At 37.8% G+C, this 27605-nt stretch overlaps 6 protein-coding genes across 7 annotated transcripts; 5 read left to right on the forward strand and 1 right to left on the reverse strand.

Annotated features, from left to right (window-relative positions):
* Positions 1–4448, forward strand: LOC103450672 (chlorophyll synthase, chloroplastic-like). 2 transcript variants are annotated; one of them, XM_029089672.2, is made up of 15 exons: positions 1–220; positions 420–464; positions 597–688; positions 1137–1224; positions 1805–1890; positions 1979–2065; positions 2155–2220; positions 2307–2390; positions 2495–2556; positions 2885–2960; positions 3050–3112; positions 3194–3275; positions 3441–3517; positions 3689–3736; positions 3968–4448. In XM_029089672.2, the coding sequence occupies exons 1-15, from the start codon at positions 115–117 to the stop codon at positions 4028–4030; spliced, it is 1125 nt and encodes a 374-aa protein (XP_028945505.1). In that variant the 5' UTR covers positions 1–114; the 3' UTR covers positions 4031–4448. The 2 variants fall into 2 exon arrangements, with proteins under 2 accessions (XP_028945505.1, XP_028945506.1); XM_029089673.2 differs by having other exon boundaries at positions 3453–3517.
* A 1511-nt stretch (positions 4449–5959) lies between these two features.
* On the reverse strand, positions 5960–6895 carry LOC103451197 (em-like protein GEA1). Its single transcript, XM_008390631.4, has 2 exons — positions 6719–6895; positions 5960–6624 (listed from the first exon to the last, which is right to left on the reverse strand). The coding sequence occupies exons 1-2, from the start codon at positions 6849–6851 to the stop codon at positions 6278–6280; spliced, it is 480 nt and encodes a 159-aa protein (XP_008388853.2). The 5' UTR covers positions 6852–6895; the 3' UTR covers positions 5960–6277.
* A 2255-nt stretch (positions 6896–9150) lies between these two features.
* Positions 9151–11493, forward strand: LOC103450673 (mitochondrial succinate-fumarate transporter 1). Its single transcript, XM_008390045.4, has 2 exons — positions 9151–9868; positions 10684–11493. The coding sequence occupies exons 1-2, from the start codon at positions 9431–9433 to the stop codon at positions 11221–11223; spliced, it is 978 nt and encodes a 325-aa protein (XP_008388267.3). The 5' UTR covers positions 9151–9430; the 3' UTR covers positions 11224–11493.
* Positions 11494–12646: 1153 nt separating this feature from the next.
* On the forward strand, positions 12647–15829 carry LOC108171738 (uncharacterized). Its single transcript, XM_029089877.2, has 2 exons — positions 12647–13814; positions 14922–15829. The coding sequence occupies exons 1-2, from the start codon at positions 12647–12649 to the stop codon at positions 15827–15829; spliced, it is 2076 nt and encodes a 691-aa protein (XP_028945710.2).
* Positions 15830–15913: 84 nt separating this feature from the next.
* Positions 15914–16999, forward strand: LOC139189894 (uncharacterized mitochondrial protein AtMg00810-like). The gene has a single exon (XM_070809158.1). The coding sequence runs from the start codon at positions 15914–15916 to the stop codon at positions 16997–16999; it is 1086 nt and encodes a 361-aa protein (XP_070665259.1).
* Positions 17000–21719: 4720 nt separating this feature from the next.
* LOC103450674 (ERBB-3 BINDING PROTEIN 1-like) lies at positions 21720–25826 on the forward strand. Its single transcript, XM_008390047.4, has 10 exons — positions 21720–21904; positions 22013–22140; positions 22255–22339; positions 22477–22626; positions 22756–22909; positions 24649–24864; positions 24955–25091; positions 25177–25268; positions 25356–25532; positions 25617–25826. Exons 2-10 carry the CDS (start codon positions 22050–22052, stop codon positions 25700–25702), a joined length of 1188 nt encoding a protein of 395 aa, XP_008388269.1. The 5' UTR covers positions 21720–21904; positions 22013–22049; the 3' UTR covers positions 25703–25826.
* Positions 25827–27605: the final 1779 nt, after the last annotated feature.

Genomic DNA, 27605 nt, shown 5'->3' on the forward strand with positions numbered 1-27605 from the left:
TTTGTTTCCTCGTCAAACATTTATCACAGGTAGTATAGTTATCGGCTAGTCAGCGCAGTAGCTCTTCCACTTCATCTCCCTCCGCACTCGGCCAGTAAGCTCCTTACAGCTCCAATGGCGTCCGTGCTCAATACGGTGTCGTCTATCACCTTATCGAAGCTCAACACCAACCGAGTTCGGGCTCAGTCCGCCTTCGCGCCGGTTTCCGTGTCGTTTACCAGTGAGTCCACTCGCTTATTTGCTCCGTGTTTGGTTGCCGGCGAATTCAAATTCCAGCAAAACAATGCTCAAGTTTCATTTCCAACCTCCAATCCAATTTTTTCAAAATTTTTATTCCTTTTCAATTTATTTGTTCTCATTAATCTATTGACAAGTAAGATTTACTGATTGAGAGTTTTCGAAAATTTTGAAATTTGCAGGAAGGAGGCTTACTGTTAGGGCTGCGGAGACCGATACCAACGAAGGTTTTTTGTTATATTAAACTATAAAGATTCTGCATTTCCTTTTGTTTTTGTGAAATTTGAGAGTCGGGGGGGTTTATAGGGAGAGATTTTGAGTTTTGAAGTTGAGATTTGTGTTTTTTTTTCTTTTGGTAGCGGTTGAATCTGCGGTACCGGATAAGGCGCCTGCGAAAGGCGGTTCGAGCTTCAATCAGCTTCTGGGGATTAAAGGAGCTTCAAAGGAAACTGTATGTCGTCAATGTTGGTTCTTTATTATATGAGTTTTAGTACCTTCTCTTTGGGTGTGTTGGTGTGTTTGCGTAAATTTGGTTTTCTTCATATGATCCTTGAAGCTTTATTTTGTTGAACCGAACTCGGGGAAGAACTTCTTTGTCTGTTAATAAATTGGTAGTGGCTGGAATAACTTTTACATGCATTTTGTGTGTAAGAAGCAGATGAATGCTTAGCATTTAAATCCTGAAAAGAAAAAAAGAAAGTAATAGGTGTTTTTGGAATAGTTGGTACTTTACACGACGGCATTTTGTTCACTGCGATTATGGTATCTAATTAGTAAAGTGGATGGTCTGAGTTTTGGGTTTTAGTTAATATGCTTTTTTAGTGGATAATAAGTTGATAGAATCATAGTGACAAAAAACTTTTGAGACGGGAGTTGAATCTGTGAGTTAAACTGTGCAGAACACATGGAAGATTCGGCTTCAGCTGACAAAACCTGTAACTTGGCCTCCACTGGTATGGGGAGTGGTTTGCGGAGCTGCTGCTTCTGGTACGCTCGTCCTATATACCTGAGCATTCATAGTTCGAACTCTCTAGTTACGTTATACTTGTTGGTTCATGATTGAAAATTCTGTATGGAGCTATTTAAGTCCTCTACAACTTAAAATGCACAGAAATATTCCTGTTTCCCATCTCCTCCCAGTTCTCATTTTCAAAAGCTTACTTTACTTCAGAAGTTCCTGCATTAATACTGCCATGTTATCTTTGGATGTGCTGCTTTCCATGAACACTTTCTGGAAAAAAAAAAAGTATACTAATTTATGAAATACTCTCTGGCTTGGCCAGTCAACCTATAAGATTACATACATGAGCCAGAATATTTTCCGTTTATGATGAATGTGGTCGGTATTTGGACTTGGAGATCCATTACGGATAAGAACTGGCACTTTACCATAATATTGATGCGAGAGCATGTATGCTACTCTATGGTGTCGGAGTGGTCAGAAGCTTTTGACAACCCATCTAATATTAGTGGCATTTGTTATGAGTTGTAGTGTGGAATTCCAGTTATATTCTCTACTTATCCCTTGTCCATGAATTACTTTTGAGGATATTTTTTCACGTTGTAGGAAATTTTCATTGGACTTTTGAGGACGTTGCTAAATCAATAATGTGCATGTGCATGTCCGGCCCTTTTCTCACTGGTTATACCCAGGTATGATGATTTACTTGGGATGCATAGTTTGATTTTGGTTTTGATTGGTGAGATCTTTATCGTCCCATTACTCCATGCCTTCTTTTAGACTCTGAATGACTGGTATGACCGAGAGATTGATGCAATTAATGAACCTTATCGTCCAATTCCCTCAGGAGCAATATCTGAGAATGAGGTAAGGGTACTAGCTGTATTTTGGCTTTATTGTATAAAAACTGATGGATGACGACTGTATTTTTAATCCTGTAATTTGTTTTCGTTCAGGTTATTGCTCAAATATGGGTGCTGCTTTTAGGAGGCCTTAGCTTTGCTGGTATATTAGATGTGTGGGTAAGTATTCAAATGATGGACCGGCTCTTTCTTACACTTGTAAATATTTAGATCGGATGTCAATCATGAATAACTGTCCTTTTCAGGCAGGACATAACTTTCCAATATTATTTTACCTTGCTTTGGGTGGATCCTTGCTATCATACATTTACTCTGCTCCACCTTTAAAGGTAGTTTTCCCCACTATCAACAAATCAAACACTTTGCTTTGTTTGATGTTCCAGAAGAAACTTTGCTTAAGCCCTGACAATGCTTCATGAGTTGTTGCTTGCAGCTGAAACAAAATGGATGGATTGGAAATTTTGCCCTTGGTGCAAGTTATATCAGTTTGCCATGGTGCGATATCCCCTGCATTATATTTCTTTTGTGATTTACAAAAATTAGATCTTTCATATAAGGGCCTGAGAACTCGTGATTAGGGATCGTTTTGTACTTATGATTGATATAAAAGTATTCTGCACCCAAGAAATACATTGAATTAAATGGTTATCATCCCTCCTTGTTCTTGTAATTTTGTACCTCTTAGGACTCTTGTCACAACAGGTCTTCATTACTAATAAAGAACTGTGACCAATGATTTCATGTAGCTTGGTTGAATCCTAGAAACTGTTTTAGATATCCATGGTGCTGGGTAACGGATTTCAGTTCAATCTCTTATTGACAGGTGGGCTGGTCAGGCATTATTTGGGACCCTCACACCTGACATAATCATCCTCACACTCTTGTACAGCATAGCTGGGGTATGTTTCTGAAAGAAGTATCTTAACATGTGTTTACATAATTGCTCAAATCCAACTGACTGCATTTTTTTTTCCTGCCGCATTTTCAGTTGGGAATTGCTATTGTAAACGACTTTAAAAGTGTGGAAGGAGATAGAGAACTGGGACTTCAGGTCTTTAATCTTCTCCATTACAATGTTTTTAGCACTCTTAGTTGTAGTAACGTAACATTATTGTGGCAATGCTGTTTGCAGTCACTCCCTGTAGCTTTTGGTTCTGAAACTGCCAAATGGATTTGTGTTAGTGCCATTGACATCACTCAGTTATCAATCGCTGGTATGTTCATCTTCGCTGTGCAGATTGTTGTGATTATCGGACTTTGGATTGTGTTGTTTATGAGTGACCAAGCTAATCCTATATAGTTTGGAATACAAATTACTAAATTAGAGTTAATTGTACACATAAAGACGATTCATGTGACATCTGTTGAATGGTTTGCAGGTTATCTGCTAGGGGCTGGTAAACCATATCATGCATTAGCTCTCCTTGCCTTGATAGGTCCTCAAGTCTTTTTCCAGGTAGATCTCTTTTTAAAAGATTGTTGATTCAGCTTAATGGTAACCAGAATCGTATGCTAAATGGTGAACAAAACCGAGATAAACGCTTCTTATCCCGGTTTTGACACAGATTTTAACAGACATGACTCATAAGTCATAAGTACTTTGCTTACGAAATTTCGTGCTCTGCAGTTCAAGTACTTTCTCAAAGACCCCGTCAAGTACGATGTTAAATATCAGGTATTATTTCAAGAGCTACATCAACTTATATTATATATTGCCTCCTAAGTGGCTCACATTCACCCGTTAATTCCATTAGATTCTTGAGCTCACATTCCGCCATTAAACTCCGCAATATGCGGAACACATTGATATACTCTAGGATTTTCGTTCCTTCAAACCCCTACTTAATTATCCAATATTGTACCATCAAAGAATGAGATGTTCAAATTTGCTCTGCGTGTATTCCAGGCCAGTGCGCAGCCGTTTCTCGTGCTCGGTCTTTTAGTAACAGCATTGGCGACAAGTCATTGACATTTTGAAGCACTTGGGTCGAAAAAGGAGAAGAAAGAGAGAGAGAGAGAGAGAGAGAGAGAGAGAGAGAGAGAGAGAGAGAGAGAGAAAATTACACGACCACCCAATGCAGTGCTGCGGCAGTCAGGTAGAACAGCTAATGCCATCCTATGTCTTCCATCACTTGTAGCAAAGTTTTGTTGACGATTACGAATTATCATCTGTGTTTTGATTACTGCCTTGGGAAATGGAGGTTGCTGCTGTAAATATGGTGCTGCATTTGGCGGTGTTCATTTATCTTTAGGGAAATGATGGATTCATTCGACCGCCGATTTTGTCACACTTGAGATTTCGTGTTGCTCGTCTCACTTGAGCCTAATAACTAGATTCTTCTGTTGTTCTATATAAATTCTACCGTTTGTTGTGTTACAGTGACAAAGGATTGTGTCCTATAAGGCCTTATTTAGTAAGGAGGATTAGATTGGAGTGGAATGGGCAGGACACTGTTGAAGGTAGAGATTATCCATTTCATTCCAATCCGGTCCTCGATAGTCGATATCGAACGAGCTGACACCAACCCTCAAGGTGGAAGCAATCAACTGCCCGATACCTCGATTGCTCTCACAAAAAATGGAATTTGGATTCTCGCCCAATCCTCTTTGTGAGGATTCTATGAATCATTCATCGCACATCGTGCAGATCAGAAATCATTTTAAATATTTTTGTTTAAAATTAAATACAAATAGGACAAAAACTAACTGTACGACGTACGATGAACGAATATGATTTACGAACCCTTACGATGAACGAATATGATTTACGAACCCTCACCAAAAGAATCTGGAGAGGATCCTGTCCCCAAAAAAAGGGCAATTCGCAAAATATTGAGTCGTTCTACTCCCCCCTTACATCGAAATTGGCAGAAATCGCCCATAACTCATTAGGGACTTGTGATTCTGAATAATGTTTAATCATATATATAAGATCGGAAGCATTCAATGTTCAGTAAACTCAATTTATATTGAGCACCTACGCATAAGCGTGTTTGAATCTTCCGACATCTTCTACATTCAACTTAGGACAACCATACAATTTTGCATCTATTTTTCCATTTAAAATTCATTGGATTTAGTCAGGCGATTTGCATCTATTTTTTCATTTAAACTCTTCCATTTATTCTTAAAATATTGAAACTCTTCCATCGTGCTATTTAAACTCTTCCATTTATTCTTAAAATATAGTACTTATTCTGTTAAGAAGCCCTCCAATCACCGAGACTAATGGAAGGGTTTCTTGTACAAGTGCTTACAAAAAAAAGCAATTTATAGTTTTCAAAAACGATGAATGATTATTCAAGTACTGGATAATTAGATGAATAAAATGCTTCAGCTGCAGATCCATTTTTTTGGTTTTTTTTAAGACATTTATGAACAATTATGTTTGTTCTTTAAAAATTCCTAGAATTATAAAACATTCCTCTTGCAATTTTTTTTCTTTAAAAATCGATTCAAAAAATAAAAATCCCCCTTGAGAGAAGAAATTTTTAATTGTGACGGGAGAATACAAATTGGTACACCACATATTTTTAAGTAGAAGCAAGCAGATTGGATTTTTTTAATTTAGTTTCCCCCAACCATCTAAAATTGGTAGATAAACAAAAAATTAAGATATTCTTTCTTAAGGTAGAATATTTTTTTTTCAATTAATAACACATATCCTACCATCTATATAGTGACATGTGATGTACCATATCTTACCATCTATATAATGACATGTGATGTACCATGTGATGTGCCTGTCATACTAAAAAAATCTCTCATATGGGAGAACGAAATGGTAGTTCAGCTTCCATTCCAAATATTGGTGTTAACACTCCGGATTGACTATTAATCGTTAGCTCAATATCGATACTCGATATTTCACCTGATCAATTGGAAATGCAAAAGGGTGTTGTAACATATCATTGATTCGCCCATTGATACAATTACCAGAAAGTTAAAAAAGTACAAACACTTATGTACAGACACTTAAAGTTAAAGAAACCTCAAAACAAGCTTGGATACACAAGATGCTGGCGATGTAATTTCTAACTCCGACCGACACTGAACACACTTGGACAAGCATTATTACTACAACCACCTACGAAGAACAAAGACACTAGACACACCACGCATCCTACAACCCTAGTTAAACCAAACTTAGAAACCCTAATAACAAAAACTACAAGTCAGAGGCCTTGGGCTTGGAAGCACTGGTTAATAATCCATGTTAGCGGCTCTTCGTCTTGTACTTGGACTCGTCAATCTCGATGCCTTCCTCGGCAGCACGCTCTCCTCCGGACTTGTCCTTAGTGCTAAGCCCGCCCTTTTTGCCCATCTCCTGGTACCCTTCATGTCCAATCTGCTCCTTCCTGGCCTCGCCTCCGCGGTGGCCCAGCTCCTGGTACCCTTCATGACCAAGCTGCTCCTTCCTGGCCTCGCCTCCACGTTGCCCCAGTTCCTGATACCCCTCATGACCTAGCTGCTCCTTCCTTGTCTCACCTCCGCGGTGGCCCAGTTCCTGGTACCCCTCATGACCTAGCTGCTCCTTCCTTGTTTCGCCTCCACGGTGGCGTCCTTCAACGCCATGCACACACAACTATCATTAGCCAGGTCCAAAAAGCTACACACAGTAGATTGAAATTTAGGATGCATATTTTTTAAGGTTTACCTTCAGCAAGGTGCTCCTGAGCATCAAGGTTCTTGCCGCCCGTTCCCCCTGGAACGACGGTCTCTCCCTGCCTTGCCTTTTGGTCCAGTTCTTGCCTTCTCTGTGGGTCTCGCCTTTCCTGTTCGGATGCCATTTCTCTTATTGTTTCTCACGTCACGGAACTCTTTTGAATTTTGTCTGAAATTGTTGCTGAGTTAAATTGGAGGGAAATAGTTGTTTTTATAGGGGTAGGGATGGAAGGCGAGTGATGAGGCAAAAGGGAGGAGGAGGTGACACATAAGGGTACACGCGGCTGACGGGGAGTTTTGGAGTAATGCCACGTAGGTGTTTTTGTCAGTGAAGAAGTAGCATGGGGTTTGGAGAACGACACGAGTCCGTAGCTTCATGGTCATCACTGCTATAACTCTATATCTTTGTTTTCTACTTTTCACCCTATAGGTCTGCACCGAAGCAAATGTGCTGCTACAGTGCACCAGCACGCTTGCCTAGAGAGAGAGAGAGAGAGAGAGAGAGAGAGAGACCGAAGCAAATGTGCTGCTACAGTGCACCAGCACGCTTGCCTAGAGAGAGAGAGAGAGAGAGATTGTTCATGGTTTAAACTTCGAACTGATCGAATGGGTTTTGCGGTGAACGCGGCTGATGGGAGCTCTGGAGGTTTTGGGGTGATGCCACGCAGCTGATGTGCTCTGTCAAAACGGTGTTTAACTCTGCAGTAAGAATGACACGAGTCCATTGCTTTTTGGTGACTCACTCAACTCGGTCCACACTGTATCTGGCACCGTTGCCAAATGATATGATCGATCTTGCAAATCATATACCATACTATTCTAATCTATTCTTGTCTAATCTAAGATCAATCTAAAAATTGGGTACAAGGAAGCACAAATCAGCACTAAAAGTCACAAAAGCACAAAAATAATATTATTCGACTGAAAAGCTAAATATGAGGGGGCATGACATGAATTAAAAGCTATCATTTGCTACCAAAATGGACAGCAGCTTCAAAAAAAAAAAATAATAATAATAATTGAATATTAAATGAGTTGTATAAATTTAATTTATTCTTTTTTAAAAGAATTATTATATAATATTATTTAATAAAATAATAATTTAATTTGACATCATGAGTGACGAGCACAACTTTAAATGATGTCAAACTATATATAAGCTTTCAAATTTAAATTTGGCTTTTTAGACCATCTCCATAAGAAATATCAAATTATAAGAGTCAAATTACAATTGATGACTGATGTGGCAATCTGAAGCCTTATGTCAAATTTTGTACTTCTCCAACCGAATTGTCAAATATTATTTTATTATTTAAATAGAGTTTTAAATGATTGTAATTATTAAAAAAAATGTTGAAATAAAAATTTTATTGGTTAAAATGTTAGTGGAATAAGGGACCCACTATTAAAATGAATTAAAAATAAATTTGACATCAAATCACTAAGCCTTCAAATCCAGTCAGCAAATAACATTTCGGTTGGAGAGACTTTTGATGTCAAATATATACAGTGGCATTCCACCTAGGATTTTGACATCTCCCTTGGAGATGCACTTAGCCAAAATAGTCTACGAGATTTGCATAACTCCTCACTTTGGTCCCTGATATTTGAAATCAATATAATTGGTTTCTGAGTTTATCCATCATTAATTATTTTGGTTATTCCTTGAAAAATCTACATTATATAACAATAGAATAACCAAAATACCCTTAATTTTTGTCAAATCATTTTGACTCATTATTTATTAAATTGAGGGTATATTTATCATTTTCATCCCTATTTAACATAATTTTGCACGGAATAACCAAAATGATTGATGGTGGACAATCTCAGGAACCACTTCTATTGATTTCAAATCTCAGGGACCAAAGTTATGTGTTATGCAAATCTTAGGAGCCATTTTGGCTAAAAAGCCTTTAAAATTTGTGGTTAAAATATGGCATTTTTTTAACAAACTAAAACTCTAATTTCTTTTACAAAAATTGCTCTGTAATTTTTTTGAGAGAAATTATTCTGTAATTTTTTTGTAACGTGTAAATTAACAACATAACAATAATATAACCTTCACGTTAAAATAAATTCCTTAGTACAAGAAGTTGAGACTTATTTGGTTAGATGCCAATTTTTTTCCCTAATAAATGCAAACCAGAAGAACAATGGTGAAATCATTAAACCAAGCGCAATTTTATGATTGGGCCTCAAATGGACTACAAGTCAATTGTAGTGGACTCCACCATTGAGTTGTGTTGTGAGAATTTCCGGCCCAAATATTAGCAAGCCCGTCTTATTCACCCGCGCGCCAAAACCGGCGGCCCATCAGATCCAAAAACACGCGAGACAACCTGAATTTGGTCCTCAGACGTCTCTCCAGTTCTGGTAAAAGATTCTTCCCCATTTGACCTCCGTTTATGCAGGAAAATAAACGTACTTAACCACTAATTAATTACTATAATGAATTGTCAACTCAAAAAATTACTTTTAATTGTACTCAAACCACTAATTAATTACTTCTAATTATTCTCCCAATGCCTGCCAATTCAGTTTGAACAAAGAGGAAGACGTGACCGTTCATTGCTCATAAGTAAGAAGAAGAGGAGGAGGAGGAGAACTTGGTCTTTTCCCTTCCCTTCTTCTTCTTCTGATCAAAACCCAGATTTCGATTTCCAAATCCAGTTCGAAGTTTGGAATCGAAATCCCAAAAAACATGGAAGAAAACCGAAATGAAAACCCCAATCCGACGAGCCCACCACAGCCGCCGCCGCCGCCGCCCAAGAAGCCGCCGATTCCGCCGTACGTGAAGGCCCTGTCGGGTTCGCTCGGCGGCATCATGGAGGCCGCGTGCCTACAGCCCATCGATGTCATCAAGACCCGGCTCCAGCTCGACCGGACCGGCACCTACAAGGGAATCATCCACTGCGGCGCCACCGTTGCCCGCACCGAGGGAGTCCGGGCTCTCTGGAAGGGCCTGACCCCCTTCGCCACCCACCTGACCTTGAAGTACGCGCTTCGGATGGGCTCCAACGCCGTGCTGCAGGGCGCGTTTAAGGACGCGGAGACCGGGAAGGTCAGCAACCATGGCCGGCTCATTTCTGGGTTCGGAGCTGGAGTTCTCGAAGCTCTCGTCATTGTCACGCCGTTTGAGGTCTGTGCATTTGTCTTCTTAGTTTTCAATTGAAAAGATGACAACTTTATTCGAATTTCGTAATGCGGGTTAGATTTGTATCTTGGGGTAAATTCGGGTTAGATTTGTATCTTGGGGTGGTAGGTGGCATGTTACAAGCTATATTCTACTTTAAACTAATATTTTAAAGTGAACGGAGATTCGGACTTATGCACCACTAATCTTTTAAAGTGGATGGAGATTCGGACTTGGGTGCATAGGAACTACATTTGCTAGAGCCAATGTAGCTATGCCAGAATGCCAAAATTTGATTTCTTCGTGGATTTTATCTATGATTGGCAATTGTGTGGCTAAATTTAGATAAGAGAATTCAGGGAAGATACTGATTTAATTTGTTTATTTTGCGACCGACCGCCTTTTATGTTTTGAATTGCTCATTGCACTTGCTTAATCTCTTCCGATCGCTGTTAGTTTGCATCCGAGAGTGATGCTCTCGTGCGAATCAAAACACAAATATGCTAAGGTTGAGATTTAAATCTCAACAGCTCACTCGTGAAAAATAATGTGCGTAAGAGAATTAGCATTTTGTCCGAACATGTATGAACTCTTAAGCATCGATGTGGGATTGTTTAAGATTGTGCTGTTAGTTGCATTAGTTATACTCAGTTTATAGCTGAAATGGTTAGCTGGTTATATGGCATTGTTGGCTTCAGTCAGTTAGTTATGCTCTTGAGGGAGCTCCTGTGTGAATCTTTGTGTGCAAGCTAACATAGGTCATTCAAGAAAACAAGGAAATTCTGCGTATTCATTGTCGGCTTTGGTCCTGATTGATGCAGGTGGTGAAAATTAGACTACAGCAGCAGAAAGGATTGAGTCTTGGGCTTCTGAAGTATAAGGGTCCTATTCACTGTGCTCGTACGATCATTCGGGAGGAAGGTATCCGTGGGCTTTGGTCAGGTGCTGCTCCGACTGTTATGCGCAATGGCACGAACCAGGCTGCCATGTTTACAGCCAAAAATGCGTTCGATGTTCTCTTGTGGAAGAAACATGAAGGAGATGGGAGAGTCCTGCTGCCATGGCAATCTATGATATCTGGTTTCCTTGCAGGCACAGCCGGCCCCATTTGCACGGGTCCCTTTGATGTTGTGAAAACGAGGCTGATGGCTCAGAGCCGAGGTGTGGATGGCAAGATGAAATACAAGGGCATGATTCATGCGATCAGGACAATATACGCAGAGGAAGGGCTTCTGGCTTTGTGGAAAGGACTCCTGCCTCGGCTCATGAGGATACCACCCGGGCAAGCCATTATGTGGACTGTGGCTGACCAAGTGATAGGATTGTATGAGAAACGATATCTTCGTAATGCACCCTTGTAGGGTATCATCATTTCATTGGTTTGCTTGTTCTGGTTTTCAATTCCATTGCAATAATACATCCCCCAATCATCTTAATTTAGCAGTTAGTGTTTCCTCTTTGAGTTTCTTCGGCTTCTCCAAATGTACACCGGTTCTTTAAGACCTGATCAGTATTTTTGACGATTGGTAGGAGAATAGGCAACTTCTCATCTTTATAGAAATAAACTCCATTATGTAGCAGTTATGATCGCAAGGATGTCTCAATGGAAATCACAATTTTTGTCTGTTCAATTTATATCAAGAACTGATTGTTAGAGAACTAATTAAAGATGATGTTTTCTTTGTTTTAATCTTAAAGTAACTGTACTTAAGAGTTGATGTGTTGGTGTTACCGTGGGAGAAATTCTAGAATCCAGGCATCTGGACCACGCGGCCACCTGACCGCGTTATTGGTCCCCTGTCCCTCTTGTGTCTGTTATCCTATATGGGCATCCGCACTCAAGAATTGCTGGATCCCAAGGAAAGAGTGGTGACTTTTCCGACTCACCGAAGTCACAAAAGAAAGAACATGCTATGTCACAAACTTCTTGTGTATTTCGTAACACAAACATGCCATGTATGTACATTCACGAAAATGAAATTTCCATCACAGCATGGTTAAACGATAGAAGTGTGAAATAATTGGGAAATTGGAGTTATTTTAATGGATTGCATTCCAATATCAAACCAATTTTCTGAAACACAATAGCTTATAATTTTCATAATACATATTAATACCATTCGTCTATAGTTTTCGCTACATCGTCATAGTTTATTGTTTTGATTTCACTTCATAATGAGATGTTGGAGAAAACTGATTTTTTATTGCGAGAGAATGACTGTATTGTTCCAGTTAGAACAATAAAACTTTGTATGTAGACGATATCGCAATTGAGAAGTTGGGTCTCCAAAAAAACGATGGTGATTTCGAGATGCGGATATCAAAAAGTAGAGTCCTAAGAAGTAGGAGCATGAACGTTAGTATTAGAGACGTCATTGGAATTCAAATGCTTAAGCATAATAATAACTTTCGTGGAATTGAATAATAGGCTTGGAGACATCTATTCATACACAACGTACCTTCTGATAAACCATAACTTGGTTGTTTGCTATGACTCTTCCACTACAGATGCTGCTGCTAAGAGTTGGGGATATACTCTTGTATTATCTCTTATATTTCGGGATTGATATAGACTAGTTAGTTGTAATCAGTTTGACTTGTAACTCTTTGATGTAATTCATTCCTATAAATACAAACACACAACCTCTCTCATATTCAACTGAGTTGAGCATCAACAACTGTTTAAGCCTTTTATAATCTTATGTGTGATTATTTCTCCTTTATGGTATCACAGAGCTAAGAAAGTCTCACGACAACCCTAGAATTTTTTTTTCCTTCTTTGCCATGGCCTCTTCTGCATCTTCCCCCTCTGACTCCTCTTCTGCCCTACCCCCTTCTGCTATCCCTAATGTCTCCAATTTTTTGACGATCAAGCTTGATCGTACCAACTATCCTCTTTGGCATGCGCAAATGCTTCCCCTGCTTCGTAGCAGGAACCTCGTCTTCTTCGTTGATGGCACTAGTCAGTGTCCTTCGGCTTTTCTCAAAGATTCTGACGGCAATCTCACCAATACTGTCAACCCCGCTTTCGAACTCTGGATGCAGCAGGATGCCATGGTTATATCATGGATCAACAGTTCCGTTCACCCCACTGTTTTGGCCACTCTTATTGGCAAAACTAGTTCTCACTCCACTTGGACTTCTCTCCGTGAGCGTTATGCTTCCACATCAACTGGTCGTCTTTTGCAACTCCGGAGTGATCTGATGAACACACATCGTGGTGATTCATCCATTGCTGATTTTTTGGATCGTGTGAACTCTCTCGCTGACACTCTATCTCTCTCGGGGTCTCCTGTTTCAGACTCGGACTTGGTAGCCATTGTTCTCAACAATGTTGGTCCTGCGTTTGAAAGCACTGTCTCGTCTGCTCAAGCTCGAGAGGATGCCATCTCCTATGGTGCTTTGGAGGCCTTGCTTCTCGGTGCCGAACGTCGTCAAAAGATGAGTCAGGTGCTCTACCTTGATGCTGCCCCTACTGCTCTCGTTGCTGGCCGTGGAGGGCGCGGTTTTCAGGCCGGTCGTGGTCGTGGTTTTCATGCTGCTGTGGGTCGTGGCGGTCGTGGTCCTGTTCAAGGTGGTCGTGGCGTGATTCGACAACCAGGAGCTCATGCTCTTCCTGATGGTGTTCTTGGTGTTGGCCCTCAGCAAGGTCATGGCTTTAATCCCAATGGTCGTGTTCAGTGTCAAATCTGCCACAAACCTGGTCACTCTGCTATCAATTGCTACAATCGTATGAACATGGCATACGAAGGTCGCATTCCTGCGCCCAAGCTTCAGGCCTTTGCTGCCGCTGCTCATGCTCCTGACCATCTCCCTGTGGCTCCCCCTCAAGTTCAAAATTGGCTCTTTGATTATGGAGCTAATGCTCATATTACGAATGATCTCACACAAGTGGCTGATCCCCGAGAGTACAATGAAAATCACCATGTGAATGGTGTAGTTGGCGGCACAGGTTTGCATATCTCTAAAGTTAGTCACTCACATATTCGCACTCCCTCCCATACCTTTAATCTTTCCAACACCTTATATTGTCCCAATGCTTCTACCAATATTATTTCTATCAATCGTTTTACTATGGATAACCACTGCTCCCTAACCTTATATCCCCATTCTTATCGTGTTCAGGACTTAACAACAGGGAGGACCCTTTTGCAAGGCCGGAGTAAGAACGGCTTCTATCCTTTTTCCAGTCTTTCATCAAACAATAAACATGGCGTTTTTGCATTTTATGGTGGTTGCGTCTCTGATGCAGTGTGGCACTCTAGATTAGGGCATCCTTCTTCTTCTATTTTAAAGTTTTTAGTTGCTAGAAATAAATTGCCAATTCATGGCCATGTGACTTCTGCTCTATGTCATTCTTGTCCTCTAGGCAAAAGTCACAAGCTTCCCTTCCCGCTTTCCAGTTCAAATTCCCAATTTCCTTAAGATTTAATTCATTCGGATGTATGGACTTCCCCGTCTTACTCGATTGATGGATTTAAATATTATGTGATTTTAGTTGATGATTATTCGCGCTACTCTTGGATATATCCTTTAAAACTAAAATCCGACGTGTTTAATACTTTTGTCACTTTTAAGAAACTCGTTGAAAATATGTTTAGTAGACAAATCAAATCTTTGCAAACGGATGGTGGTGGTGAATATATGAATCATGTTTTTAAAACCTATTTATCCTCTCATGGCATTCATCATCGTTTTACATGTCCTCATCACCCTGAACAAAATGGCCTTGCCGAACGTAAACATCGACATATGGTTGAAACTGGCCTTACTCTTCTTGCTTATGCATCCATCCCTGTCACGTTTTGGGTAGAAGCCTTTCACACTGCCAATTATTTGATTAATCGCTTGCCCACCAAAGTTTTACATAATGCATCTCCCTTTCAAAAATTATTCTCCACTCCTCCTAACTATGAATTTTTAAAGGTTTTTGGTTGTGCATGCTTCCCATATCTTCGCCCATATAGTCAAACCAAACTTCAATTTCGGTCTAAAAAGTGTATTTTTCTTGGATATTCTTTAAATCAGCTGGGCTATCGTTGTTTTGATCCATCCACAGGCAAACTTTTTATGTCTCGCCATGTTATTTTTGATGAAAAATGCTTTCCCTATAAGGATATGGTTGTTCCTCCGGTTCTGCATGCTCCATCCCCTGACATGATCAACATTGACCACATCCTGCCACCTACAGTCTCAAATCCCACCACCTCTCACCATCTCAATCCTATTACCTTGCCAACTCCTTCTCTCCTGCCACCTACAAACCCACTCGCCCACACTACCCACCGTGTCCACCCTATACCCTTGCCACCTAATCCTACCCCACCTCTACCTTTATCTACTCCTACTCCACCGCTTGCCAACCTTACTATCCCTATCATATCATTCACTATTCCTCCAGACTCCACTATTTCCCATACCTCTAACCCTTCCCCATCCTTACCTTCCCTTGCGAATATTGGGATCACGAGCACTGTGCCACTGACACCTCGTCCACCATCTCACTCCATGCTTACTCGAGCCAAAGATGGCATTTGTAAACCTAATCCCCGCTATGCTTTAATTGCTGTCACTAATACTTTGGTTGAACCTTCTAGTTTTACACAGGCTAACAAATGTCCTCGGTGGCATCAAGCCATGGCTGAGGAGTTCACAGCTCTCCAACGCACTGGCACTTGGACTCTTGTGCCGCTTCAACCATATCTTAATGTTCTTCCAAATAAATGGGTTTACAGAATCAAACGCAAATCCGATGGCTCCATCGAACGCTTTAAAGCCCGACTTGTTGCTAATGGCTTTCATCAGCAGGAAGGCCTTGACTACGCCGAAACGTTTAGTCCTGTGGTTACTCACACCACCATTCGCTTAATTATTTCTGTTGCACTGCACTACAATTGGTCTATCCGACAGTTGGACATTCAGAACGCCTGCTTACATGGTTCCCTCTCTGAAGATGTCTATATGTGACAACCCCAGGGCTTTGTTGATCCTCAGTTTCCAACTCATGTCTGCAAATTGCAACGTTCACTTTACGGACTCAAACAAGCCCCCATGGCGTGGTTTCAGTGCTTCTCCAATCATCTAGAGGCACTCGGGTTCGTTGCTTCCCAAGCTGACTCATCCTTATTTACTTACTTTGATGGCACCACCATTATTTATCTCTTGATTTACGTTGATGACATTTTGGTCACTGGAAATAATAGTTCGCAGATTGCCCAACTCATTGCTAAGCTTGGCTCCCTTTTCTCTATGAAAGATCTTGGGCCCCTACATTATTTTCTAGGAATGGAGGTTACTCGTACCACATCTGGATTTCATTTGTCCCATGCCAAATATATCAGGGACCTTCTTCAAAGAACACACATGGTCGACTGCAAGCCCATCCAAACGCCATCATCTCATGGTCGTCGTTTGCTTCTTCACGAAGAAGATCATCTTTCTGATGCTACTGAATACCGTAGTGTCATGGGTGCCCTTCAATATTTGCTCTTTACTCGTCCCGACATTGCCTTCTCTGTCAATCAAGTATGTCAGTTCATGCACTCTCCCACAACGGTACACTGGGCTGCTGTCAAACGCATTTTGTGTTATCTTAAGGGCACTCATGATCATGGCTTGCTCTATCGTCCAAGTTCCCTATCCATCACAGCTTATGCGGATGCGGACTATGCCGGTGATCCTAATGATAGTCGTTCCACAGGCGGTTATTGTATTTTTCTTGGATCTAATTTAATTTCATGGAGCTCCAAGAAACAACGTGGCGTTTCTCGCTCAAGCACTGAAGCTGAGTATCGTCAACTCACTTATACTGCCACTACTTTGTCTTGGTTTCGCAATTTATTTCATGATCTTCATCTTTATCTTACACCCCCTCAGTTATGGTGTGATAATATAAGTGCTCTTGCCGTTGCTTCGAACCCTGTATATCAAGCACGCATGCGACATGTTGAAGTTGATTACCATTATGTTCGTGAGAAGGTTACTCGGAAGGAAATTATTGTGGGATATGTTGCATCTCCGGATCAGGTAGCAGATTTTCTGACCAAAGGCTTGTCTTCCACTCGGTTTCAATTTCTTATTTCCAAGCTTCCCGTTCTTGGTCGACCGCTTAGCTTGCGGGAGCGTGATAAACCATAACTTGGTTGTTTGCTGTGACTCTTCCACTACAGATGCTGCTGCTAAGAGTTGGGGATATACTCTTGTATTATCTCTTATATTTCGGGATTGATATAGACTAGTTAGTTGTAATCAGTTTGACTTATAACTCTTTGATGTAATTCATTCCTATAAATACAAACACACAACCTCTCTCAGATTCAACTGAGTTGAGCATCAACAACTGTTTAAGCCTTTTATAATCTTATGTGTGATTATTTCTCCTTTACCTTCAACTTGCATAATTACTTCTAGAAATTTGTTTATTCTCATGAACTAGTAATTTGGATAGTTAGAAAACGAAGATATGTAAATAATTAGTAATAAAGATTATGTAAATTCTCCAAAGTTGTGATATGAATGACAGAAAGCCCCATAAAAAGCAATGGCATAATGCACATAATTATTAATCGAAAGACACATACTAGACGGATCTAAAGCCACTCAACGCACGAAGAGAATAGGCGATGGCAGACACGTGGACACAAAGGACACAACCGTCTTTTTAATGTAGAGAAGCTGGTAGAAAACACTGAGAAAGAATTTTTTTGGAGGGCATTTGCGCCATTTTACTACTCTAGAACAGTACCACCCGAGTTTGGCTTTTAATATATATAAATTTTAGATATTTTGCTGTAACTTTCTATTGACTAACTTGTACAATAAGATGCGGGAGAAAACTGAATTTTTTTTGCTTTAATCTACATTCGTTGAGGATATGGTAAACAATCACTCGAGCTTGGTCACTGTGACCCTCTTGTGAGTGGGTACCCCTAATATCGCTTAGATTTAAGAAAGATTCGCTTGGATTTATCTGTGGTTTGTTTATTCCTTATCCCAATAATCCCAATCCGAGAGTGCTTACTACACACGGAGTTGGAGTGGGAGCGACCCAGTGAAAGATGTCAAGGTGCGACTAACGCACACGAAAAAAAATGATTGATCTCTATCAATAAACCTGCTAAAAGCTGATTTTGATTATGATTTTCCTTGCGATGATTCAAGACAAGGTGGGACGGAAGGAATTTGTTTTCAACGAAGAACAAACCAAAAAAAGGTTATTGTTTAGGCTCATGACTGTATTGTAGTCGTAGTCTTGTAATCGCCCAGGAATGCCGCCATCCAAGCACGAATACCTTCGTTTATGAAAATATTTTTAATTTAGAAAGCCTTAAATTCAAGGTCTTCCACCGCAAATTTCCAGAAAGTAGATGCAAGTCAGTCTTCTACTTCCATCTGACTTAAACGGTCAAACATAAGAGATCTACAATAATGACATCCATAAAATGGTCACATCATTAGTTTCTGCCTTCCAGTCTGTAAAATATGTAAAATCTTGAAGTATGGTGGCCCATTTGTTTTGCTTGTATATGGTGTTGAAGAGTGACCCATTTTTCGGCTTGTAACCTTTAAAACGTTTCCCTTGTTGATATATGTCTCGTTTGAAACTATTTTTAAAATGATTAAAAGTGTTTTTTGTTAACATATTTTTAGAATCAATTCTTTGTAAAAATGTAAGTAAATCCTAGAAAAACATTTGAAGTGCTTCATTCAAGTGTTTTAAAACCCAAAACATTAAACCAAAACAGTTTTTCTAAAAGCTCTTTAAGTTATTTTAAAAGTATCCCTTTATTGTCATCAAACTTTTAGTTAAGTTCACAAGTATAAAACTTTTCATCCTAATTATTTCAGTTCTAGAAATTAAAAGTCTGTCGTCCTTCATTAGCCTTATTACACCAGCCATAACCCTTCTGCCAAAAACAAAAAAAAACCCCATCCACCAGCCGCCGCGCTCCGCAGCCATCATCTGATTCATGCAGACAAGACCGGCTAAGCCTCTTTCTGCGTTTTTATTCTGCAGATTGAAAACAAGAGGCTCTGCGTCTTTCTTTTTCAACCATGCCCAGACCAGCTAAGCCTCCCAGCACCAACCTAGGTCTCCTAGGTGCCGCCTAATCACTTCCCCAATTTGCCTCCTGACTTGGGTTTAATCCCGGCAAATAACTACCGCGTAGCGCCTAGATACTGCCTATGTCAATTTTTAGAACAGTTGTTAATGTACAATCTCACAATGACGATTGATACTTTGTCACTTGCAAGCTTATCTTGACATAACATTCTATTATTAGTTTTGGACACTACGATATAATTTTTCATGTAGGTTGCTATTATGACTAGAACATGCATATAAGCGCCTATATACCACATTCCATCTCACCATTCTCCCATTGGAGGAAAAATATGATAATGGTCACATTTAACTTTTAGGTAACACAAAAAGAAAGACATAACAATTTATAAATACAAGGTAGAATTTATCCTAATGGTTAAATTTTCAAATATATATATATATATTTATATTTATATATAAGTTTTAGGTAAATGAATATATGAGCAAATGTGTGTTAAACGAGTTGGTTAGAGTAATGTGTTCATTTTCTAACACTTAAACTTGAATTTCTCATATTTTAGATTTGATTAGCTTAATACCTTTATCCAAAAAAAATAAAAATAAAGAAAATAATGTTTTTCTTACAATGTAAATCATTAGAGATAATAAATAAAAAAATGATATTGAACAAAATTTATATGAAAAAAAGTAAGGAAAATTATATGAAAAGAAATTTTATAAATTCTAATTAGAGTTATAAACAAAATCAAATAACGACAATATATTGTTCACATGTTGACGAATCTATCAATCATCAACAACAAAACTTTAAATTGATTTATTTCAGTTAACTTTTTGTTTATTGGAAAAAATGTTTTATTAAACATTAGAGAATAAAAGAAGGATAAGAAAATCTATCCAAAACCCAAATGTGAATATTATGAACAAATATTTTATTAACACGTTGTATGACTAAACATCACGAGGCGTAAGACAAAGGCTTACAAATACCAACGCAATAAAGAAAAAATACAGTCTTTCTTCGAGAAACAACAAGCTGGAAGAAATATGCGCGGAAGTTGTTTACTAAATTGTCTGAAATCGGAAAATGAAAGATGCTAATTCCATAAAAGTTGTTTACCAAATACTCCTGAATCTGAATTAAAACTAGTATACTTACTAAACTACCCATGTTCTGAATAAATTTATTTATGTGCTAGGTAATAACTTTAACTCTCATAACAACATATATTTATAAATTATAGAAACTTTCTACCTCTTTATAATTTTTTTGCCCCTTTTCCACCTCTTTAAAACTAGTTTCTTTTTCTTCAAAAAAGACCTATTTCGTTGTAATCTCGTTCTACAATTGAGCGTTTCTCCAAACTACTATAAATACATCATAGACAGACTTAAATTCCTCTAATTGTTTTTGTTTAGGCCATCATCTTCAAATTGCTATAATTATACCCTAAGCAAACTTGACATTTTATAAAATATGTGGGGATATAATGGGTAGAGTCATGCATTTAAAATATGTGGAGATAATGTTAAAAATATCAAATTCGTAAAATGATCATATGATGTGTCATCAATAGTAAATAAACACGTTAATCAATACTAAATAATAATTCAATCATCAATATTCACATCATTTGGTTTACAAAATTTGGTCTTTCTAACATTACTCATTTCCAATTACCCCAACTATTGGAATTCAATTTCCACCTCCCACAAAGAAATCCAATTCCTCAAAAAAAAAAAAAAAAAGGAGTTGAATTGCATTATTCATGTGACTTCCATACAGTCTTAATTTGATTACGTAAACAGCCTTAAAATAGTTGAACCTTTAATAATTAATATGATCTCCCAAACCCAACAAATAGAATAGAAAACCCCCGTGATCGCAACAGCTTCCTTATGAGCTCCAAAAGCGGAAGTATTATTAAGACCAAATGACAAAACCAAAATTATACAACTAAAAAAAGAAAAGAAAGTGCCGAATCTAATAAGAACAACCCTAAAATCTGTACTTTAAAAACAAATAGTAACTACAACTACAAAATCTGTACTTAAAAAAAAAAAAAAACTACAACCACAAAATCTGTACTTAAAAAAAAAAAAATTAAAAATAACAACTATTTGAATAAAATAATTCTAGTGAGATCAAAATTTTAAGGGTAATGCAAGTAGTCATTTATCACAATGCTGGAAAAATAGTGTACTTTGTATGACGGTATAGATTTGAACTTTGTCGATGGCTAATTTAACATTTAACTTATTAACGCTATCGCTCGACTCAATTTTTTTTTTTAAGGTAATACAAAAGAGACTAAATTTAGAGACAAAATTTACAAACTAAATGATATGTCACCAATAAAAATAAGCAAATTTATTAACGTTTAAGTAATAAACTGATCACCAACTTCCATGTCATTTAGTTTTCAAAACTTTATTTACAAATTTAGTTTCCATAGCATTACAAAATTTTAAATTAAATGATGTGTCACCAATAAAAAAAACACATTAATCAACTTTTGCGATAGTCAACCATAGACCTCTTAGTACTAAGTGAGGGCATTACTCTTTTTAATAACATATAAAGTTATTAAAAATAGAGTAATGCTACACTTACCATCTATTTGTATATCACTTGTACCATAGAGATAAGAGTAACGCATGTGAGTTATCTCTATTAGAGAAAGATATTACAAATAATGGTACAAGTAAACGATAAAAATATCTTGACAAAAAAAAAATGGTAAAAATATCATTTTTGTTAAAAATAATAAGCAAACAAAATAAAACCCTAACATAAGCTGTGACTCAAAATCCTATATAAGCAAACGCAGCCGCACGTTGAAACCCTAGCTTTCTCTACCAAGCCACCTTCATATTGGTCCTATTATACTCTGCTATATTAAACCCTAACCCCCAAACACTCACCTCAACCCCCAGCACTCTCCTCATCGCATCTCAGATTTTCACCCAATCAGGTTTGAAATTATCAAATCGGATTTTGTTTTTCGAATTGATAATTCTCATTTCGCAGCAGTTCTTCGTCACTGGCTTCTCGATTTCTCATCGAATTTTTTATTTTTTAGATTTTTGAAGTCGGATAATTCACTGAGCTTCGAAACGATGTCGGACGATGAGAGAGAGGAGAAGGAGCTGGATCTCACATCTCCGGAAGTCGTCACCAAATACAAGAGCGCCGCTGAAATTGTTAACAGTAATTTTCCAGCTCTTTGTATAAATTTTAACACCACCGTAAAATATTTGGCTTTTGAATATTCATGTACTTTTGTGGATGAATGTGCTGATTTGCATTTGGGAAATTTTGCAGAGGCTCTGCAGCTGGTAATATCCGAATGCAAACCGAAAGCGAAGATTGTGGACCTTTGTGAGAAAGGGGATTCATACATCAGAGAGTAAGTATAAATTTAATTTATAGTTTTTAAAAATACCCCATGAGTTAATTTTTCTTGTTGGCATTGGAATTTTATTGCTTTTTGTTGGAATTTTTTTGCGATTGTTATTAATGGGTTGTGTTATTTTTTGTATTCAGACAAACTGGCAACATGTACAAAAATGCGAAGAAGAAGATCGAACGAGGCGTTGCCTTCCCGACTTGCATTTCTGTGAACAACACTGTATGCCATTTCTCTCCTCTTGGCAGTGACGAGTCAGTGTTGGAAGAAGGCGATATTCTGAAGATGTAGGTTTTGATCATAACCAAATTTTATTTGTTCCGATATTTTTGGAAGAAGCTTGTGTATTAGATAATTTGGTTCGGACTTTTATCTCACAAGTATCAACATACTGATGTAATTTTGTTCTCATGCAGTGATTTGGGCTGTCATATTGATGGGTTCATTGCCATAGTCGCACATACTCATGTTCTTCAAGCTGGACCGGTTACAGGAAGGGCTGCTGATGTTATTGCAGCTGCTAATACTGCTGCTGAAGTTGCTTTAAGGCTTGTTAGGCCAGGGAGAAAGGTAATTTATTGTATTGAGTTATTACACTTTTTCTGTAATAGGTTATGGATTGTTTGAGGATGCTGAGTGACTGCATTATTTTTATTGATCTGAACTGTGATTTCTTGGCCATTAGTTAAGCGTTTACACTTTGTGGTCTTCTATTTTGATGTTATGCTTTGAATTAACATTTGCTTTCTTGTTTTCGTAACCTGAAAAGATGTGTTTTATGGTCATTGCACCCCCTGATGATGAAACGTTAGTATAAGCTATGGACTTTCATCCAAATGAAGCTTTTTGTCATAGTTACACTGAGGGGACCCTATGTTATCCAATTGTCAAGCACCTTTTGGATATTTAATTTATTTTCTTTTTCATTTTTCCCTTGGTCATATTCTCAGATGGTAGTTGGTAGGCATAGATCTCCACAAGGTTTCCATCTGTCTTTTAGCTAGAATGCCTAGTTGTTCAATTGCTGATGTGATAGCATGATTTCTCTGCAATTTACAGTGATAGTAACATGTCTTCTTTATGAATGAGGTTTTGAAGGCAACTTTGCCGAGGTGATCTATGATAATTTGATTTCCTCTTTTTCCCTGTTGCCTATATTATGCTTGGCTATTGATGGGCAGCTCTGGTTGACATATCTACATTGTTCATCATATTGTCCTTTGAGCCTACACCACTTCAATCCCCTAGAGTACTTTCATTCTTGTTTGACTTTCAGCTATCATAACGTTGGTGTTTTGGGATATCTCAACTTGATCATTTACTGTTGTGTCGTTTCTTTAATTAACATGATCTCTCCAGATGATGAAAATTTATCACTGGCTATGGATTCAATCCGATTAAGCTTTTTTGTCATAGTTACACTGATGGAGCGTCATGTATTTTCCATTGACTTTTTGGATTCTTACACATTTCTTCTTCCAAATATGACAAATTGGTTGTCGTTTCTGATCAGTGCAGGGAAGTTAGAAATATATAGAGATTCTATTAGGTTTTCTATTATACTTGTTTCTATCATATGATCAGATTTCCCTTTTTTTTTGGTTTAATCCTTGCACTGATTTTGGTCTTATCGATGCACTGAATTTGGTCTTGATGCCAACACCTTACATATGCACTCCCACAGTTTGTTACTTTTTCATCACTTGCGCATACATTTATCTATATGATGAATACTTGTCGAAAGCTATGGGCCAATGTCCAAGTGAGGCTTTTTGTCATAGTTACTCTGATAGGGTTAGTATGTGAGCATATTTGATAGTTGTAGGCAACTTTGCCGAGGGATTGATTATTCTATCGGTTTTCTCCTTTCCTTGTTGCCTAAACGAACTTGCTACATTTGATGCATAGTGCAGATGTATTTCTTGTCTGTCCAATCATCATTCAATTAGCTAAATTAACCCTCCTTATTAAGAATACATTGCTATATGAAGCAAAAAGAGAAACCTAATTGATCAATCCATTGTTGTAGGCAACTTTGCCGAGGAAATTGAATCTTATTGATTTCCTCTTTTTCCCTGTTGCCTAGACCAACTGGCTACATCTTGGTGCTAGTACAGATGTGTTTGTTGTCTGTGCAATCGTCATTCAAATTAGCCTACATATATCTTCGAATACATACTTTGTGCTATGTTTATAGTCAATTTAAACATGTACACATGAATCCTTTTGGTGTTTAGTAAAGCATAATTCTTCTGTTTCTATTACTACATTATCCAAATTTTTATGTTATTTTCCTTTTGCTCCTACAGAACAAAGATGTAACAGAGGCAATACAAAAGGTTGCAGCAGCTTACGACTGCAAAATTGTTGAAGGTGTTCTTAGTCATCAGCTCAAGCAGTTTGTGATAGACGGGAACAAGGTCATATTAAGTGTTTCTAATCCGGAGACAAGAGTTGACGATGCAGAATTTGAGGAGAATGAAGTTTATGCAGTTGATATAGTCGCAAGCACAGGTGAAGGCAAGGTAATAAAGGAGTTACAATCAGCGACCCTAACTACCATTCTGTTACATAATTATTTGACTTCTGTATCAATGTATTTTGTCATTTTGCAGCCTAAGCTGCTGGATGAGAAGCAGACGACAATCTATAAACGAGCTGTTGACAAGAGCTACCACTTGAAGATGAAAGCTTCTAGGTTTATTTTCAGTGAAATTAGCCAGAAATTTCCCATCATGCCATTCACTGCTAGGTTTGTTAACTTTGTATTATTTTTGCAAATGTTGTCTTCAGCTTTTATTGGTTTTATTAATGGAAGTGTTTTGTCTTGCCATTAGAGCTTTGGAAGAGAAGAGGGCTAGGCTTGGTTTACTCGAATGCGTCAACCACGAGCTTTTGCAGCCATATCCTGTTTTGCACGAGAAGCCTGGTAACAATATTTTTAACTGGACATGTTTTCCGGAAACCCTTACTTTCTCAATCTCAACCTGATTGCATGAATTGTTGATTTTCGTAGGTGACTTTGTTGCTCGTATCAAGTTCACCGTCTTGCTAATGCCAAATGGATCAGACCGGATCACATCTCATCCTGTACAGGAGCTGCAGCCCACTAAACAAGTAGATGATCCTGAAATCAAAGCCTGGTTGTCTTTGGCCACAAAGAAGAAGAAAGGTGGTGGAAAGAAGAAGAAAGGTAAGACTCCGATTTAAGCACGTCCTGGAGAGATTGCAGGGTCGTTTTTTAGAGTTTGGATTCTGATGTCGTTGCACATTGCAGGCAAGAAGAGCGATAAGCCCGAGGAGGAGTCTGCAGAAGCTGAACCGATGGACGCAACAACGAACGGTGCTGAGTCTCAAGCATGAGCCTTAGTTGATTCTAGCCGGGTTTCTCTAATATGCATTTCCACAACTCGCTGTTTTTTTGTACGTTCTGAGATTTTGTAGTCGATTACCGTCAAATTTAAGTTATATATGAAATGTTTTTGAATTCTGAGAGCATGTTTTCTTAACAGAGGAGGAATTCGAACAACTTGGAATCTGAACGATTAACTCGTCCCACTTAATCTAATTCTTAATTTAGGTCTGTTTACGGATTTAAAAGAGAAATCCACACTTTTCTGATTTTTCCTAAATGTTGATTTGATGTGCATTATCTTATGAAAACGCACAAGATAGGAGCTGTTTTCCACTGTTTTTCGTTTCTCAATTACATCTCTTTATCCATTGTCATCAAACTGAATAAATCAATGGAAAAAATAAGCATAGCAGTGCAGAAGTGGAGGAAAAAATGTATTTATTTTTAGATCCCAAATCTTATTAAGGTTCTCGAACAAGACACATGATTAAGGTTATGACAGACGATTTTCCCAAAAGCACTCGTGATTTGATAAACTAACATCATCTGCTATTTAATTTCATGGTCGTTAATAACACTACAATCTATTGGTATCTTTTATTTTTTGGGTCAAACGATCTATTTGTGTTTACTCTATTTAATACATGCAAAGTCTCAAATTTCACTTGTACACGAACAAATTCGATAATTGGACTCGCTTCTAAAAATTATATATATTTTTGGACCTGGATCTAATGAGGAAACTTAATATAAGTCTAATTTTTTAAGCCAATAGTAGGAATAGTCCAGTTTATAAAAATAAGTTCAATTCCTTAAATTTAATTATTTAATTATCAATAATTATCTCTTCAATAATAAGATTTTATAAAAATCAAATTTCTTCCTAATTATCTCTTTGATTATTTCTTTTTATTTATTATTTTGTGTTTTGTTGTTCTTCCTACTGCTTTGAATCCTATTTATTATTATTTTTATAATCAACCTATATCACAGGTTAATTATATTTATCTACCTATATAACATGTTTTTTTTTATAATCAACATGTCACAAATTAATGTGTCTTGTTTGTAGGTATATTATGTTTTTTCTATCTTTTAGTTAGGTTTCATATCTTATTTATATGTATAATATATATTCATATTTTTGTTCCTTGAGTTGGAGTATAATGTCTTACAGATAGATTTATGTTAATATATTAATTTTTTTTTGTTATAGATATTAGAAGATTTTAATTGATTTTTAATATTTTTAGAAAATATAAAAAGAGTATAAAAGAAATAAAAAGGGAGCTTTATATATAGAGACACAAAATTTCACTATATTTCAAGAAACTCCACTTGTTTTTAAACATGTCAAAAAGAGACAAAAACCATAAAAACAACTAAAGTCCAACTCAAAAACATGAAAACAATGTTTTAAAATATCAATAATATCCCTAAGGCTTTAGAGTTGTTAATAAACTTATTCTTCACAACTCCAACAAAATTAATATGTGTCATAAGCTAAACCCATCATTGACCATTTTTGCATAATCAATTCAACCCGCCTTCAAACATTTTTGCAGAATCAGTTCAACCTATCATTGACTATTTTTGCAGAACTAGTTCAATCAGTCATCGATCATTTTTGCAGAATCAGTTCAAACCGTCTTCGACCATTTTTGCAGAACCAGTTCAACCGGTCCTTGACCATTTATGCAGAATTAGTTCAAACCGTCTTCGATCATTTTTCAGAATCAGTTCAACCCGTCCTCGATCATTTATGCAAAATCAGTTCAACCCATCATCGACCATTTTTGTATAATCAGTTTAGCCCATCTTCGACCATTTATGTAGAATCAGTTCAACCCGTGTGCGAGCATTTTTGCATAATCAGTTCAACCAGTTTTCGATCATTTATGTAAAATTAGT

Source organism: Malus domestica, chromosome 12 (assembly GCF_042453785.1).
Source record: "Malus domestica chromosome 12, GDT2T_hap1".
In the NCBI taxonomy this organism is placed as follows: Eukaryota; Viridiplantae; Streptophyta; class Magnoliopsida; order Rosales; family Rosaceae; genus Malus; species Malus domestica.

Bases quoted from the DNA above. Each gene is read 5' to 3' on its own strand.
- LOC103450673 (XM_008390045.4), top strand. From the start codon at position 9,431: ATGGAAGAAAACCGAAATGAAAACCCCAATCCGACGAGCCCACCACAG. The intron at 9,869-10,683 runs GTCTGTGCATTT...TGATTGATGCAG, and splicing joins TCATTGTCACGCCGTTTGAG to GTGGTGAAAATTAGACTACA.
- LOC103450674 (XM_008390047.4), top strand. From the start codon at position 22,050: ATGTCGGACGATGAGAGAGAGGAGAAGGAGCTGGATCTCACATCTCCG. The intron at 22,627-22,755 runs GTAGGTTTTGAT...GTTCTCATGCAG, and splicing joins GAAGGCGATATTCTGAAGAT to TGATTTGGGCTGTCATATTG. The intron at 24,865-24,954 runs GTAATAAAGGAG...GTCATTTTGCAG, and splicing joins CAAGCACAGGTGAAGGCAAG to CCTAAGCTGCTGGATGAGAA.
- LOC103450672 (XM_029089672.2), top strand. From the start codon at position 115: ATGGCGTCCGTGCTCAATACGGTGTCGTCTATCACCTTATCGAAGCTC. The intron at 1,225-1,804 runs GTACGCTCGTCC...TTCACGTTGTAG, and splicing joins TTGCGGAGCTGCTGCTTCTG to GAAATTTTCATTGGACTTTT. The intron at 2,391-2,494 runs GTAGTTTTCCCC...TGTTGCTTGCAG, and splicing joins ACTCTGCTCCACCTTTAAAG to CTGAAACAAAATGGATGGAT.
- LOC108171738 (XM_029089877.2), top strand. From the start codon at position 12,647: ATGGCCTCTTCTGCATCTTCCCCCTCTGACTCCTCTTCTGCCCTACCC. The intron at 13,815-14,921 runs GTTTGCATATCT...ATCCATCCACAG, and splicing joins TGGTGTAGTTGGCGGCACAG to GCAAACTTTTTATGTCTCGC.
- LOC103451197 (XM_008390631.4), bottom strand. From the start codon at position 6,851: ATGGCATCCGAACAGGAAAGGCGAGACCCACAGAGAAGGCAAGAACTG. The intron at 6,625-6,718 runs GTAAACCTTAAA...ATGGCGTTGAAG, and splicing joins TCAGGAGCACCTTGCTGAAG to GACGCCACCGTGGAGGCGAA.
- LOC139189894 (XM_070809158.1), top strand. From the start codon at position 15,914: ATGGCGTGGTTTCAGTGCTTCTCCAATCATCTAGAGGCACTCGGGTTC.